Raw genomic sequence first — 14,874 nt, forward strand, 5'->3', positions numbered from 1 at the left:
TATGGCAAACCTCCATTATGTAACATTCCATTTTGCAAAGTTCCACAATTTCAATTCCATTTTTGTAAATAAATAGAACTTACTCATATGAATATATGAATTTTTGGTGTTATAAATCAAAAACCACCAAACGGTGGCTGTGTTTAGTTCTGGGAATAGGAGAGGATTGGGGATCAAGGAGAGAACAAACGAAGATCCTCAATATCTCATTGTACATACAGTGTAGTTTCAGAGTACTTTTTACATCCCTTTTGGTTTAGAGATGTTCATGCTTTGTATAATAAGTAATAAAAATCTAAGAATAAGCCCCTAGAAATGATAGATTTTGATTTACTTCATTTCTGATTCTCCAGATTTTCAGTCTTTATAGTCTTGGTAATATTATATGAAATATACATGTTGACATTTATATGTACAGTTTGTGAATAGATTTTTTAATTTATTATATGGTTACCATTTTTTAAATTATGTATTGATTCTATGTTTTCAATCTTTGTTAAAGGATACTTACTAGAGGCAGTTCCATTGTTAGAAAAAGAAATGAGGAGTATACCATTCCCTTAAGTTACTCATGAATTTTTGAAAAGCTTATCATTTAGGTTTCATTAAATTCTGTACCTGTGATTTTAGTTTATTGTAATTTTATTGTAATTGCAAAGTGATCATTTGGATGGTCATAATCAGTGTAAATATTAACTATTATTTCAGAGACTTCAGCAGTTTATAACTTATTTTAGATTACTTTAGATTTATTTTGTTTCTGTCTTGGTCCATCCTCTCTTGTCTTTTAATTTCTTTAAAAGTTATTTATATGCTCACATATGAATACTTCATGGTGGGCAAAATTTATGTGTGTGCCCGTGTGTGTGTGTATGTACATTCTCACCAGGATTTTATGAGATCTTTGAATAGGCTAGGGACTAATCTTGTCATTTATTTATCCTACACAGTCTAAATATGTTGTAGACACTTAAACTGAAGTATTGCATTATTTCTATCGATTCTGATTTTGAAGTTCCTTTTCTTCCTATTCCTATTATCTGCCATTTTTTTCTCATACTTTTGTTACATTTGCCAGTCTATTTGTATCTTTTTTATCACATAGACCTTTTCATTATTTGAGGAGTTTAAATTTTCCTATACCAAAATATTCTGTACTTTGAAACCTGGTAAGCCAAGGCAGTAGAAGTTTGATAAAAGCAATTTTTGGTTGCTGTAGGGATTAGTTTTCTTCCCAGTAAATGTTAAGTAAGAGAAAGGAGTATGTGTTTTGGAGTCAGAGACGTAATTGAAAATTTAAGGAAAACAATTTAAACTTAGAGAGCTGTAGTGTTTGTTTTTTAAATTCAGTTTATCTCTTATGCTTTGAAGATTATATGAAACAGCAAGTATGTGCTACAATGCCTGACATGCAGGAAGGGCTCAGCAAATGTTGCTTTTCTTGCAATCTGGAAATTCTAAAGATATGTAAAAATATAATTTTATGTGCAGCCAGAATCATAATTTATTTATTTTTTTATTTGACAGTGATTGTAGATGAGCATGTGGCACTTACAAAGAAAATAAATTCATTTATATTGTCTTTTAAAACCATGAGATTTTCTCTTTTAAGTCATTGTGACCGTTGAAGAAAAATCGATCCTTTTCTAAAGGAATAGTATGAAACTCAAATAATCTAAGTGTTAAGCAATTGTTAATAAAAGCTCAAACCTTTTTTATAAATGATTTTTGTAGACAAAATTGTGATTATCAATTAAAGACATGTCTTAAATGGTAAAATAATCCTGACAGGATCAAATGTGAGACACTTACTGTAAGTCGTTATATTTGAGAAAATTCATTATTAACAGATCATGCTAGAAATTCATTAACATTGCCTTTTTTCCAAATTCCAGGAACAATATGAATTATATTGTGAAATGGGCTCTACATTTCAGCTCTGTAAGATTTGTGCAGAGAATGACAAAGATGTCAAGATTGAGCCTTGTGGGCATTTGATGTGCACCTCTTGCCTTACAGCTTGGCAGGTATAATCAAAGTTTAATTAGCAACATGATTGTCTTCCTTATATTTTATATTGATATTTTTCTTTTCAGTTTTCTTCATCTTGATGTTCAGGAAATAATTCTGAAAGGTACTTTATTTGCAGTGTTTGTTAAAAATAACTCATGTAGTGGTGCTTTTTTTAGTTTCATAGGTTGATTGTTTTGCTGTTTTATATTTGTTTCTTTTTGCATGCATAACTTAATTTTATGGTATTAACCATAAGTAGTCTTACTTCCATAGCACGATTGATTCCAGCATATTATTAATAGATACCACCGACCAACTACATTGATATGATTTATACAGGTCAGATTCTGAGGCCGTGCAAACAATGGTAGGTAAATCTTATGTTGGTGCTTTTTTTTTTTTTTTAAATCAATCCTCTCTTCTCCTCAGGAGATGTGGCTCCTGCCTCACATCTATTTATGATTGCCCTGAAGGGCTCAATTAAGAGAATCCAGCAGGAGAAGTTCACAAAATGGTTTTAAATGCCTAAAAAACAGTTTATATTCTAGTTTATACAAGCAGAATCTAAGGCAAACTGTCTTCACCTTTTCAGGCAAGCATTCAGTAACTATAAATGGATTTAATGTTTTATGATAAGACTTAGAGAATAAGTGATTTCCCTAAGGGCTTTCTTATATTTCTTTTTCTGTAACAAAGTTTGGGGATTTTCAAATGGACCTTTGTATAGATTTTGTATTTGGAGGGTTCACAGAACATTTTGATGAAGCCATTTTGCAACTGCTGTGTAACTCAGTCAAATTGGAGCTAGGCACATTTTAACGTAGCTTAGAAAGCAAATAATCAAATTTTCAGGCTTTTGAAAAGCAACTTGCAGTTGCGTGTGTAAATGCCATCCTTCTGCCACTCCTGAGCCCATTCACTCCTTGCCTGAGGAAGGGTGAGCTTCCAAGGTCACGGATGAGGCTCAGGGACTTCGCTGCCTTTTATGCTCACACAACTAGTGATTTTCATGTTTTCACGGTCTTATGAAAACCCTTCTTCCTTTGGGATATTTAAAAAATAGATGAAGAATAAGGTGAAGAACCAGAAAATAAATTAGAATTGGTTAATATTTTCAGAGCCCTTTCTAAACCTCCAGGCATCTTTACTCCCTCAGCAAAAATGATCCAGCCTCCCTCTCTTCACCTTTAACATACATTTGGTTTATAATTTACATTAGATATTCATTGCTATGTTTGCTCCTCATCCCTTTATCCCTTTGTGATGCTGGTGAATCTGCATCAGGGTTGAGTAGGGAAGGGTAAAGCAGTAGTGGAGGTAGGAGTGTGAACAAGAATGCTCAGTGTGGCTTCAACAAAAATCGTTCTCAGTGCATAGGCATTTGACTGTTATTTCGGTTAATGTTAACAATAGTAATTCTGCAAACTTAGCAATGTTTTTCTTTTTAAATCACTGACATTAAACAAATGAAGATAGGTTGATAGAAGACAAAATCTTCTTGATTTTCAGCTGCATCAGTAATGCATCACTGGGAGGGGCTTTCTTTAGGATGATTTTCTTAGCTGATACCCATTCAGTATCGCAGTATAAGAATAATACTGACAAAGAGGCCAAATTGTGCTTGTCACCTCTTTGGATTGACTCATGCCTTCAGCGTGGTAATATGATTCTCACAGTTAAAAGGAAACTAAAAGGTTTATGTTTCTATCTACAGAAAACAGAGTTCTGTGCTAGTGCAGACTTCCCATGCTCTCCTGCCAAGTAGAGGCTGTCTCTTAGCAGCATCCCTCGGGCCCCGCTTTTGGAGCATATACACACCTACATGTTGCAGGGCTTTGTGTCCTTAGCCTGACTCTCTACTTAGTATTCGGAAGTGAAGTGTGTTGAGATTCAGAAGCTCCTGTTAGTTTGCCAGAAACTCTGAATTGCAAAGTTTATGGTATAAAATCATCACACAAAATAGCTGTTTACCTTTGTCCCAGATGAATAAAAGTATACCTAAATGTAAAACAAAAGAAATGTTTTTTTATTTTACTCTTGAAAAAAAGTTTATAGTTTATAATTGCAGAGTTCATACTGTATATTTTGTTTAGCATGTTTTTGAACTATTGACAATGAGGGTATGTTATATATAGAAGACATAGGAATATTTCCCATTTGTCATAACTATAATACTAAAGTTTTGTCCTTTATATCAGTAACTTTTCTTTATATTAGTATACATTCTCTAAATGGTGGTTTCCCTGCTAAAAGCTAATCAAATCCTTGATTCACTTTCATGATTTTTTCTTATCAGTTTAATGGCCTTAGATGAAGATATGGTCAGTGATATTTTTAAATTGTGAAAAATGTTACCTCTTTTTTTATTGTGAAATGCTGCTCAGTTTTACTTTTTCTTTTAATTTTTTTTCTTTTTTTTGTTTTACTTTTAATATCTGAAGAAGTGGATGCATTGTCACACACTGAAAACAGTCTTTGAGTAAAATTTTAAGAGAAGCTATATGAGATAGAAGCATAGAACGACAATTTCAGAAGTATTCAGGAGGAAGAAATAATTCAGTTAAATCATTCTCATGTCACTAGTGAATAATATCATTATCCAAATCTGATAATAGAATTTTGCATATAGATTAATGACATAAACAGTGGCATTATTCCAGTATTATTTTAGAATTCTCCCCACACAAAACAATTCACTGTTAATATTCACCTGTTATACTTTGTATGTCTCAGTAAGATCTTGCCTTATTTGTATTTATATTCTAAATGTTTACATATTGTCTGTTTCTTCCTTTAGAGTATGCGATGAACTATATTGTTTTACCTGCTTTTGAATTCCTCGTTCATAGTATGGTACCTTACACATACCAGTTTCTCAATAAATCCTTGTGCAGACTATAATTGATAATGTAAATACAGGAAAAAAGAGGGTTAAATATTAAATTAAAAGACACTGATATTTTAGATTAACTTTGAAAAGCCCTTATAATGCTTTTGTTTTGCCCTGTTCTTTTCTGAAAATTACTTATGGTACTTTTCAAAGACCTTTTATCATGGCCAAACTCTGACTGATAACCAGCTGTAAGGATTCTAAGCCTCACGTCCATTTTTCTTCTGCTCAGTAACTGCTGTGATTTCCTTCAGCTTTTCAGATTTTTATTTCTTCTACTTATTCAGACTGCATTATTTTACTCTTAATGCTTGTAAGTGGCTTGTTAGTGGCAGCTTACATTTTCACTTTGGGATAATCCAGATATTTCTACATTTATGTGAGGATTTCATACAGTGGTACTTCTTGATAACCAGCAGATCTGTTTTGGCAGCTTTCATAAGCGATGTCTGAAGATTATTTAAATGTGTTATGGTAGAATGCCCATTATTTAGTAAGAAAAAAAAGTCTTATAAATTTAATCCACTTTAAAACAAATTGGACAAATACTAGATATGCAAAATACTTCTCATCTGTAGCCTCAATTAGATGCTCACTGGACTAAACCTAATTGAAATGAATATATGAAAGAAAAGAACAAAATTATGAATACTTATGTAGCTCTTTAATATATTGTCGAATGTATCTAAACTTATAGATGTAAAGAGGAAATGTCGTGAAAGTTTTGGGCTATAGGCACAGGTGCACACAATAATGTGTGTCTTTTCCCCCAACTTTTCCATATTTAAAAATGGTGCATGTTTTAAGGAAGGAATTATTTATAAAGCTAGGAGACTTCCTATATCTGATTCACCTTCCTTGTTTTATAAATGAACCTGAGACACGATTAAGTTCATAGCTATATCTAAAGACACTTAGTTGTAGTTGTCAATGAATATCTAATGATATTCAAGTGAATATCAGTGAATATCTAATGTAAATTATAAACCAAACTCTAATAGACTCCCTATTTTCTGACTTCAAAACCAGTGCTTTTGTTTCTGTTTAGTATGTTTGTTGGTTGGTGTGTTTTGCTATCAAAAGAAAAACCGTGTTTAAATTCATTTGTGCACAGGGATAATTTGTTCTTTTGCTTATCCTAGCTAGTTTGACAGAGCGAGTATGGGTTGCTTCATCCATCATTCTCCAAGATCTCAAATCCATGCATTTGTTTAAGCAAACACTCCATGAGCGGCTGCCATGTCCCAGCTTCTGTACTCATCTCTGGATTTCTAAAGAGCACTAAGACACAGTCCCTTCCTTTAAGAAGTTCAAATTAAATTGAAAGTTTTATAGAAGAGGCATGATATTAATAATTACTCGAATTGAACATCCTGTTATCCTTCAAATTTAATTATGGATGCCAGACATTTTTTGTTACTTTCTACTACTTTGGTTGGACATGCTGATAATAAAATGATTTTAAAGCCTTGCATGTCTGCCAAGGAACTATGATAAATCAGTCAGAGTTCAATAGAAAGTATTAAACCCAGACCATAAAATACTTTATTTCCGCCAGTGTGCATTTTTAGGACATCATTCTTCAGCAACTTCTGATGCTCGTCTTTGGTTTAATTGAAATATATTAGAGATTTAAATTTTGTGTAATTAACAGAAAACCTAAGAAATATTCAATAGCAGTGTCACTTAGTTGTAACAGGCTGCAAGTGGTTATACTTTAATTGCTGTTATAATAACCCATTAGTTGTGCCTCTGAAGAGGTGTCAGATACTTTTTTCTCTTTCTGAAACATCTGTGTTATTTAATAAATTGAATAAGTTAGCTGGAGTTTGCCCAGAATACTAAGTAAGTTGAATAATCACCTCTCAAGAGAATTTCTTTGAAGCAGTCTCACCCTGGGTGCGGCATCTCTGTTGTACACTTGGCAGTAAAAGTTGTAGAGTTTTCTCTCACTGCCACATGTTAATTAGATATTAACAAAACAACACTTTTCTTCTTAACCCTGAACTGCTCCACATCTTCCAATTTAGTAATTTATTATTCAACAGTGATGCTGCAGGGTCACCGCGTATGGTGTGAGGTAGAGAATTGTGTTCTTTCCTTGTTTTGTCCAAGGGTCTGGAAAATGGCTTCTGAGCTTGAGAATGGCACAAACTCAAAACTATTGTTCATGTTTTCCTCTCGAAATATAAAATGGATATCTGAGTCAATTGGATTTATAGCCATGTTTTGAATTACTGCCGAGGACTTTCATTCAATTAAAAGTGAAAGTAAATTTTCCTTTGATTAATCTTCCTGTATAGTTTTTGAAACATTTTAATGAAAAGATGTTAGAGTGATCAAAATAATAATTCACAAAAAAGTCAATAGTTGAAATTCAATAAACTGATTTTAAAAAGACATGATCAAGGAGATTTATAGATGTCCAATATTTAGTGAGCGTTTTTGAAGAAAAATGTGTGGTTGAGAGGTGAAAAGCAAGCTAAAATGATCACATTTAAAGCAGTAATAAATATTATTTTTTAGTATTTTTCCTTCAAAAGCAACCATGTTAAATTTCTAGCTGCAGTGAAATTTTGTAATTTTACAAGGTACAAATAAAATAATATTTGCCTTAAGAAATTTTGTAAATTGTTTTATCTGTCTTGGATTACATTTTGTATCTGTTTACACAATGTGATAAAATGTTGGAACTTTTCTTCATTTTGGAGGTAATATAGGGGTTCCTAGGGTTATCTGGAAATGTTTCAGTGAAGTCATGAAGTAGAGTGAGGACCAGGGGAATTAAAAGGAGGAGACGTAAGAGAAAATGAGAGAGCAAATGATTGACTCTGAGTCTAGTAACTAAATTAGATGCAAGCGTATTGTAGCAGGATCTACTTGGACAGCAGCTGATATTGACACTTTGGCAACATTTTCAATTGACTCTAAAAGGGATCTCTAAAAGTTGAGTCCATTAAAGAAAAATGTTTTCTGAGAACAAACTTACATACTCCATACGTTAGTTTTTTAAATTGGATTCTGGTAACAGGTATTTAAAAATAAAGGCTTTTACTATGTAATATACATATATATTTGTATGTGTGTGTGTATATATATATCAAGGAAGACCATGATTACTTGGACAAGTTTTGCTTCTTCAATTTGGTTGAAGAATTCAATTCAATTTGAACTGAGAGAATAGTCAATAATTATAGTTATACTTCCTGAATTACAAAACTTGCAACTTAAACAAATGTTTTATTACTGTTATTTTTATTTTTGAATAGTCAGTAACAGAGAGCTATTTTTCAACTTTATTTCAGCCTAGAATAAGAATCTGAAATTGAAGAACTACGGCATTATGAGACTATAGAATAGTGATTAAAGATCGTCTCAAAATAACTCCTGGTTGTGAATTTTTACCTCGTCACTCCTTAGCTGTATGACTTTCATCAAATTGCATAAACTCTCTATTTCTTTATTTATAAAGTGGAGATAATAGCTATACCTATCTCATATAATTAAATGAGTTAATGTATGGAAAATGCTCAGAACAGTGCCTGAAATTATAATTAAAATTAATACTGTTGTTAAGTTAGTAACTGACACTATTACTTTAGAGATAGCTCATATTTCTGACATTGTTAATCTGTGCAACACTGATAATTACACATTTTTAAAATAGTGTGCATTTAATTTCAAGATGGAATTCTTATGAAAATGTTTTTTTTTCCCCACATGCCAAGATGTGTTTTTTCAGTTAACTTACAACATTTCTTTGTTTTGGAGTTTATTTTATAGTAATTATACCAACTGGAATTTGTAGCACTTGTAGAGTGCTAATTTATCTCATTTAATTTTTAAAATGTCCTTTAAAATGGGTATTCTATAATTATATCCAGAAAATAAGGCAAGATAACTTATTCAGTGTCACACAGCTTTATTTGATGGAGGAGGGAACCCAAAGAAAGTGTCCTAATCAGAATGTGTGTGCTCCCTTTCTCAGTCAAGGTGCAGGTTCTTATGGACCTCCTAAATCAAAACTAGAAGAGTGTATTCAACAGTATCTTCTTTACTTGTCCATCATAAAAGACAACCAAATTCAAAGAGTTTTCCTACTCTGAAGCATTAAATCTGAGATTGCTATTAACTGTCCTAATTAATTCATTCTTTTTTCTTTCATGTACTTAATAAGTTATTTGAGCTTCTGCCTTATAGAAGATAATGTGCTTTGAAAATGCTTGGTGTGCACCCAACCTATGCTTAGTATGTGTATACATATATTTAGAATTGCTCCAAATATAATGGCATACCATATTAAAGAAAAAAAAAAGATCTTATAGTGACTTCAAAGCAACATACAGTAAAGCAAGATAATATAAAGTAGAAGTTACTAGGAAGGATAAATATATGTATATATGTGCATACACATGCATTTGGGAACTTATTTTCTTAGGTTAATTTTTTTTTCTATTTTCTTATTCATAATTAGTTTTCAGGTTAGTTAAAGCTATATTTATATTTAATATCTTTAACTTATAGTATTAATGGTCAGGATATGAGTCTGAATTATTTTGTCAATAACATAGTACATAGTTAAATCTCAGATGCATATAGTACTTGCTGATGTCTTTGGTACCCTTTGGTTTGGAAGTATTTATTATTTGAAAAAGTGAAATCTACTGGGTCAATGAGAATGGATAGAGTAAATGTCCTCTTAACATTCTTGGAATATGAATATTGGAGACTAGAAGAGGAGTTATTGGTTTTTCCTCTTTATTAGCATATGCTCTTTGATCTTGCTTTAAATATATGTTGACAGAAACATTATTTTAATACGAAAGCATAATCCAAATGAGTTGCATGTCTACTGAAGACATTTTTCATGTGTAGTCAATCAACCATATGATGAAAACTAGGGCAGAGTAACCAAAGTGGCACTTGGGAATTTAATGTGAAACTTAATTTGCATAGGACAGTAGTCATTTTATAGATAAAGAGTGATAGGTGAAGCCATATTAGAGTAAATACCATTAGGGAGACAAATTCAGTGTGATGTGTTTGCAAATCAGAATAGACGGTCATTGAAGCTGCTTGTTGATCTAGTGAGTAATATACACAGATAATATTTAGATAATATAGCTATATATTATAGATATTATCTGGTGAGTAATATACACCAGATAATATACACCAGTAATATACACCTCTACAATAGATGAAGCTGAACAGAAAATTTATTTTTTGGTATCTAATCAAGCATTAGCTACTCCAACTTACCAGTAATTTATTTAACATTAAACCTTCTGGTAGAAGAGACAGAGAAAAGCCTAAATTCAGCCATCGATGAACTGTTTGCAGACTTTTTCTTGTGCTGTCAGGAAGCTGTTATTGCCTTTCACCTCCTCTCCTTCCCAAACTCATCCTTTCAATTGCTTTTATCGGGAAATAAATCAGATTAACTCCACGGTCACGCTTACCCAAAGCAAACTGACCTAGGAGGCTCTATGAGACGCCTTCTGTAGTCTAGTAGTGCCACACTCTAGTTACTACACTGAAGAATAATATGACTTTGAGTGGTATTTTAGTACTTTAAAGATTTCCTATTTTTAGGTATACATTCTAAAACATTTATAGGTGAATTTATATGTCTAATTTGTGCTTTAAAATAATCCAGGGATGGAAGGAATGGGTGAGACTAGATGAAACTAGATTAGGCGTGAACTGATAATTATTGAAGGCAGATGATTGGTAAATGGAGATTCATTATACTTTATTCTCTACTTTTGTGCATATTAAACAATTTCTATAATAATTTTTTTAATGTATGAATGCAAGAAATGCCTACTTAGGGTCCAAAGTATTGCTTTCCTTTCCTCATGCATTAAAACGGGGACCATAAGCTCTTTCACATCTTGCTCTTACATATTGGAAAAATGTTTTTGAAATTATCATGTATAGATTTATACGAAAATTCACCCACCCATAGGATCCCCTCTGACTTTAAAAATAAGAGAATTTTACCTGAATAATAACATGATTGAATATGCGCTTGAATTTAATGGGCTTGCTGCTGAAAGATAGGAGGAAGATTTAGCTTTTCCTTAAATGTTTACTCTTGTTCTAGATAGAAAATATCACTGTGAAGAGGTTACCCAAAATAGAGAAATTAGATATCATTTTTATCACCTATAAAATGATGGTGCAAATAACATTTAAGGTACCTCAAAGCCCACCAAATCTGAGCATGTGTGGCAGTAAACACACTGAAAGATACAGTATTAGCATATTTATACTTCTTTATAAAACTTTAGTTCAACTATCTTTAGAATTCCAAGTTTCCCAAATTAAGAAACACATGAATAGAGGAATTCTGCAATTTCTTTTCATGAAGCAATGTGTGTGTGTTTTTTTTTTCTTTTTCTGACAATTTGTGTGGCATGGAAGATACTCTGTTTGGTAATCTGAGTGAGGTTTGGGAACGAGTCCACTGCCTTCCACAGGCTCTGCCACAAAGTGGATGCTCAGTAATGCTGCAGTGAGAGGAGACCAAGAGACCTGCTGGTCGGCATCATTTTGAGGCAGGTAGATCACCAGTATCCCATCGTATGGAGTAGACAGAACGGTCCTGAGTTACATACTGAGTGGTTTCCTTGAAGATGTTAACTCTTTGCACATCTTTGTCTCACCTCTAAAATGGTGCTAATTAATTTTCTTTCTATGTTAAAATGATTCTATGATTTGACCATTTTTAATAACACACTACTAAGGTCAGGTTATAATGCAAAAATAAATAAATAGTGGTCAGTGTAATATGCCATCTTTACAAAGCAGAATATCTGCATGGCTAGAAAAACAGTCTTGTCTTATTTTCCTGCCAGTTATGAATTCTTGATGCAGTTAGATTTGAGAAATGTATTTGGGAGACTGAAAAAAAGCTTCCATAATTAACAATGAGTGAAGTTTTGGCCCAAAAGTATTTGTATGAATCTTTTTGCAGTATCTAGTTTGAAGTCAAGATGAGGGTAAAAATTAATATCTCACATAATATTTGTTATATTTCAAATGAACTGTGTCAGGATGACAGGTTCTCGGGACATATAATAGTTTCTGAATATAGATTTCCTTTTTATTTTTCCCACTGCTTGCTTATAAATCCAGATTTAAATAGACCTAAGCAATGAAAGTGGAAATATTTAGCCACAGTTGCATGCATAGAAAGTTTTTCAAAATAAAGTGTGAAATGAATTGCTCTTGTTGATATTACTGCTGTATTTATTATTTGTTTATTTACCAAAATGCCCTTTTTTATAGAATGTCTAGCACTGGTGGCTTTAGATTAAGAGGGGCGTGATTTAGTTTCCATTTTTATTCAGGATGCTAAGTCTTTAATATATTAAAAAGTATTGCTAAGTTCACATTTAGGAAAATGAAACAGAACTTCTTTTCCTTTGGCAAATCATACTTCTTTTTAAAGAAAGTTTTCTCTTTGGGAAATTTGAAATGCAGGAAATTTATAATGCATTTTGTTGGCTCTCTGTTCAAACTCCTTCTCCCTTTTTAAGACAACTTTTCCTCCACTTCCCAACCTCCCATCTCCCCCCAGAAAAACCTTCTTTTGCAAATCTCTTACTGTTGTAAAACATTGGCCCCTTTTAGTAGTCTTTATATGGAACAGAGGCCATCCATTGTCTGTGTTTTTTCAGGAGTCAGATGGCCAGGGCTGCCCCTTCTGCCGCTGCGAAATAAAAGGAACAGAGCCCATAATCGTGGATCCCTTTGACCCGAGAGATGAAGGCTCCCGGTGCTGCAGCATCATCGACCCCTTCGGCATGCCCATGCTGGACTTGGATGACGACGATGACCGAGAGGAGTCCTTGATGATGAATCGGTTGGCAAATGTTCGCAAGGTAGACTAGAAATGGGTTTCGTTGGAGCAGGGGGTGTGGAAAAGAAATGATACTGTCATCAATGGGGTATGACTGAGTATATTTGGGTTTGGAAAAGATGTAATAATCAACGAATAGTAAAAATACAATGTTGACAAGCTGATAAGAATCAAAGAATGAGAAAAGACCAGACCGAACTAGCCAGAGTTCTCTCTTTCTTTAAGCTATATAATTTGAGATGATTGGAGTTTTGTATAGAATTAAACATCATCAAAGATTGGCAATAGCAGATCTCTAAAGAAAGATCTAAGAAAGAAAGTCACTAAAATTGGAAAGGATAAAACTGAATTTGATTAAAAATAGTGTGTGTTAAAGTCTAAAAGAAGTGTCTGATAGAGTTATTTTCTGATCAGGAAAGCCAGCCTGCTGTTTGGCCACTAAGAAGTTATGCAAGATTTACCTTTGTAAATCTCCTGTCTGAGATTTGTTCATCAATATTGACATATCAAAAAATTGACTATCAGTTCACTGAGAATAGATGTTCCTGCCCAGTTGGCCCTTATGCATACAGGCGACTAGTCAGTGGACAAGAATGCCTGTTGATTAATTTTCATATAAGAATATACTGGTCAAGAGAACTGGACTCCTGGCCATCCGACTGTTATCCCTGTATGGAAACATGCATGAAATTCAAATTATAATCAGAAGTTCTATGCTCCCCAAATCAGGACAATGGGAATGAGTGGTATGAAAAGATGTGCAAATACAGTGAGAAGGTGCCACCCTCTTCCCAGCTCACAACAAACATGGCTAATCAATCATGGCACTCATCCCTGCTGAGTTCCCATCTGGCCTGGAAACCCTGGGTGTTTGATTGTATCCTGCCACAGACAAGGTCTGTGGCAGGGGATAGCAAACTATGGCCTGCAGGCCGGATCCTTCCTGACAACTCTTTATGGTCTGTGAATGAAGAATGATTTTACCATGTAAATAATTAAATATATAAATGATTTTTGTTATTTTTCATCTTGGCTTGTAGAGCCTAAAATATTTATTATCTCACCTTTTTAAAGTTTGCAGGTGTCTGGTCTGGGATGTAGTGAGCATATAATGTTTATTGAATGTATGGAGATAGAGAATGACATGAAAGTATTTGAGACGTACTCAGCAACTTGAGTAAGTCAGGTGACCTAGCTAGTAATGTTTTCTAACTAAGAAAATGTCATTTCGATTTTCTTTACTAATGGGTTTTCTTTGTTCAGTGATCCATACCAGGGCATGGCAATAGGATTTAGAATAACTGAAAAACTTTGTAGACTGTCTACTCAGGGGATTACAGTATTAGCCCTCTATAAATTGGAAAAAGTCGCAAACTCGTTTTGCTTTCCATTGATACTTGAGTATCATTTTAAGTACTATTCGTTATTAGAAAGAATAATTGGTAATATAAAATGTGAAGCAGAATATCCAAAGGTGACTGTAATGATTGTCCCTGATCTTTTTACCCACTCCCAAATTCATGCAAGCCGTTTCCACCTGACACACTGGGGAGCTTTCTGTTTAGGCAGCTGATAGATTTTCGCATTGATCCTCTCTGTTGTTTACTCAAGAAAGAGAAGAATGAAGTTCTCAGGCTTTATTGTCCCAGAAGTCACACTTCAATGGCTTATTTGGCAATCATAAAAGTCATTTAATAAAACTTTGACAGTGTCAGTGCTATTTCTGTACTTTCCTGTAGCATTTGGATATTGAAAATGTAAAGAACTTGTAATTATTCATTTTTATATTGAGGAATCATATTTAAATTAGTCTTTTTGTGCACTGATCTGCCTCTAGTGAATCAAGCACACTAAATGTTATATTTCATAAATCTCTGCTGCCCAACTTTCAATAAATTTAAATTGTGTCAGATAGAAACATTGATGCTTTCTAAATAACTGAGAAAACTATTGCTATGGCTTTGTGTTCATGTAGCACTCTACATACATGTACTTCTATTGCAGGAGTTAGGCTTAATTGTTATGTTATATTTAGAGGACTGTCTTCTTCACTTGACTGTTGATTCTTAAAGCCAATGGCAATGCCTTATGTATCTTTTTG

The 14,874-nt window shown here is 33.2% G+C and overlaps 1 protein-coding gene across 6 annotated transcripts in view; it reads left to right on the forward strand.

Annotated features, from left to right (window-relative positions):
* CBLB (Cbl proto-oncogene B) overlaps positions 1–14,874 on the forward strand; it is a 200,278-nt gene that overhangs the window by 120,817 nt on the left and 64,587 nt on the right. For all 6 annotated transcript variants that reach the window (XM_077118496.1, XM_077118499.1, XM_077118501.1 and 3 more), the window contains 2 exons: positions 1,896–2,027; positions 12,592–12,795. In XM_077118496.1, the coding sequence (XP_076974611.1) occupies positions 1,896–2,027; positions 12,592–12,795 (336 nt within the window). The remainder of the gene's footprint in view (positions 1–1,895; positions 2,028–12,591; positions 12,796–14,874) is intronic.

Source organism: Tamandua tetradactyla, chromosome 10 (genome assembly GCF_023851605.1).
Source record: "Tamandua tetradactyla isolate mTamTet1 chromosome 10, mTamTet1.pri, whole genome shotgun sequence".
NCBI classification, from domain to species: domain Eukaryota; kingdom Metazoa; phylum Chordata; class Mammalia; order Pilosa; family Myrmecophagidae; genus Tamandua; species Tamandua tetradactyla.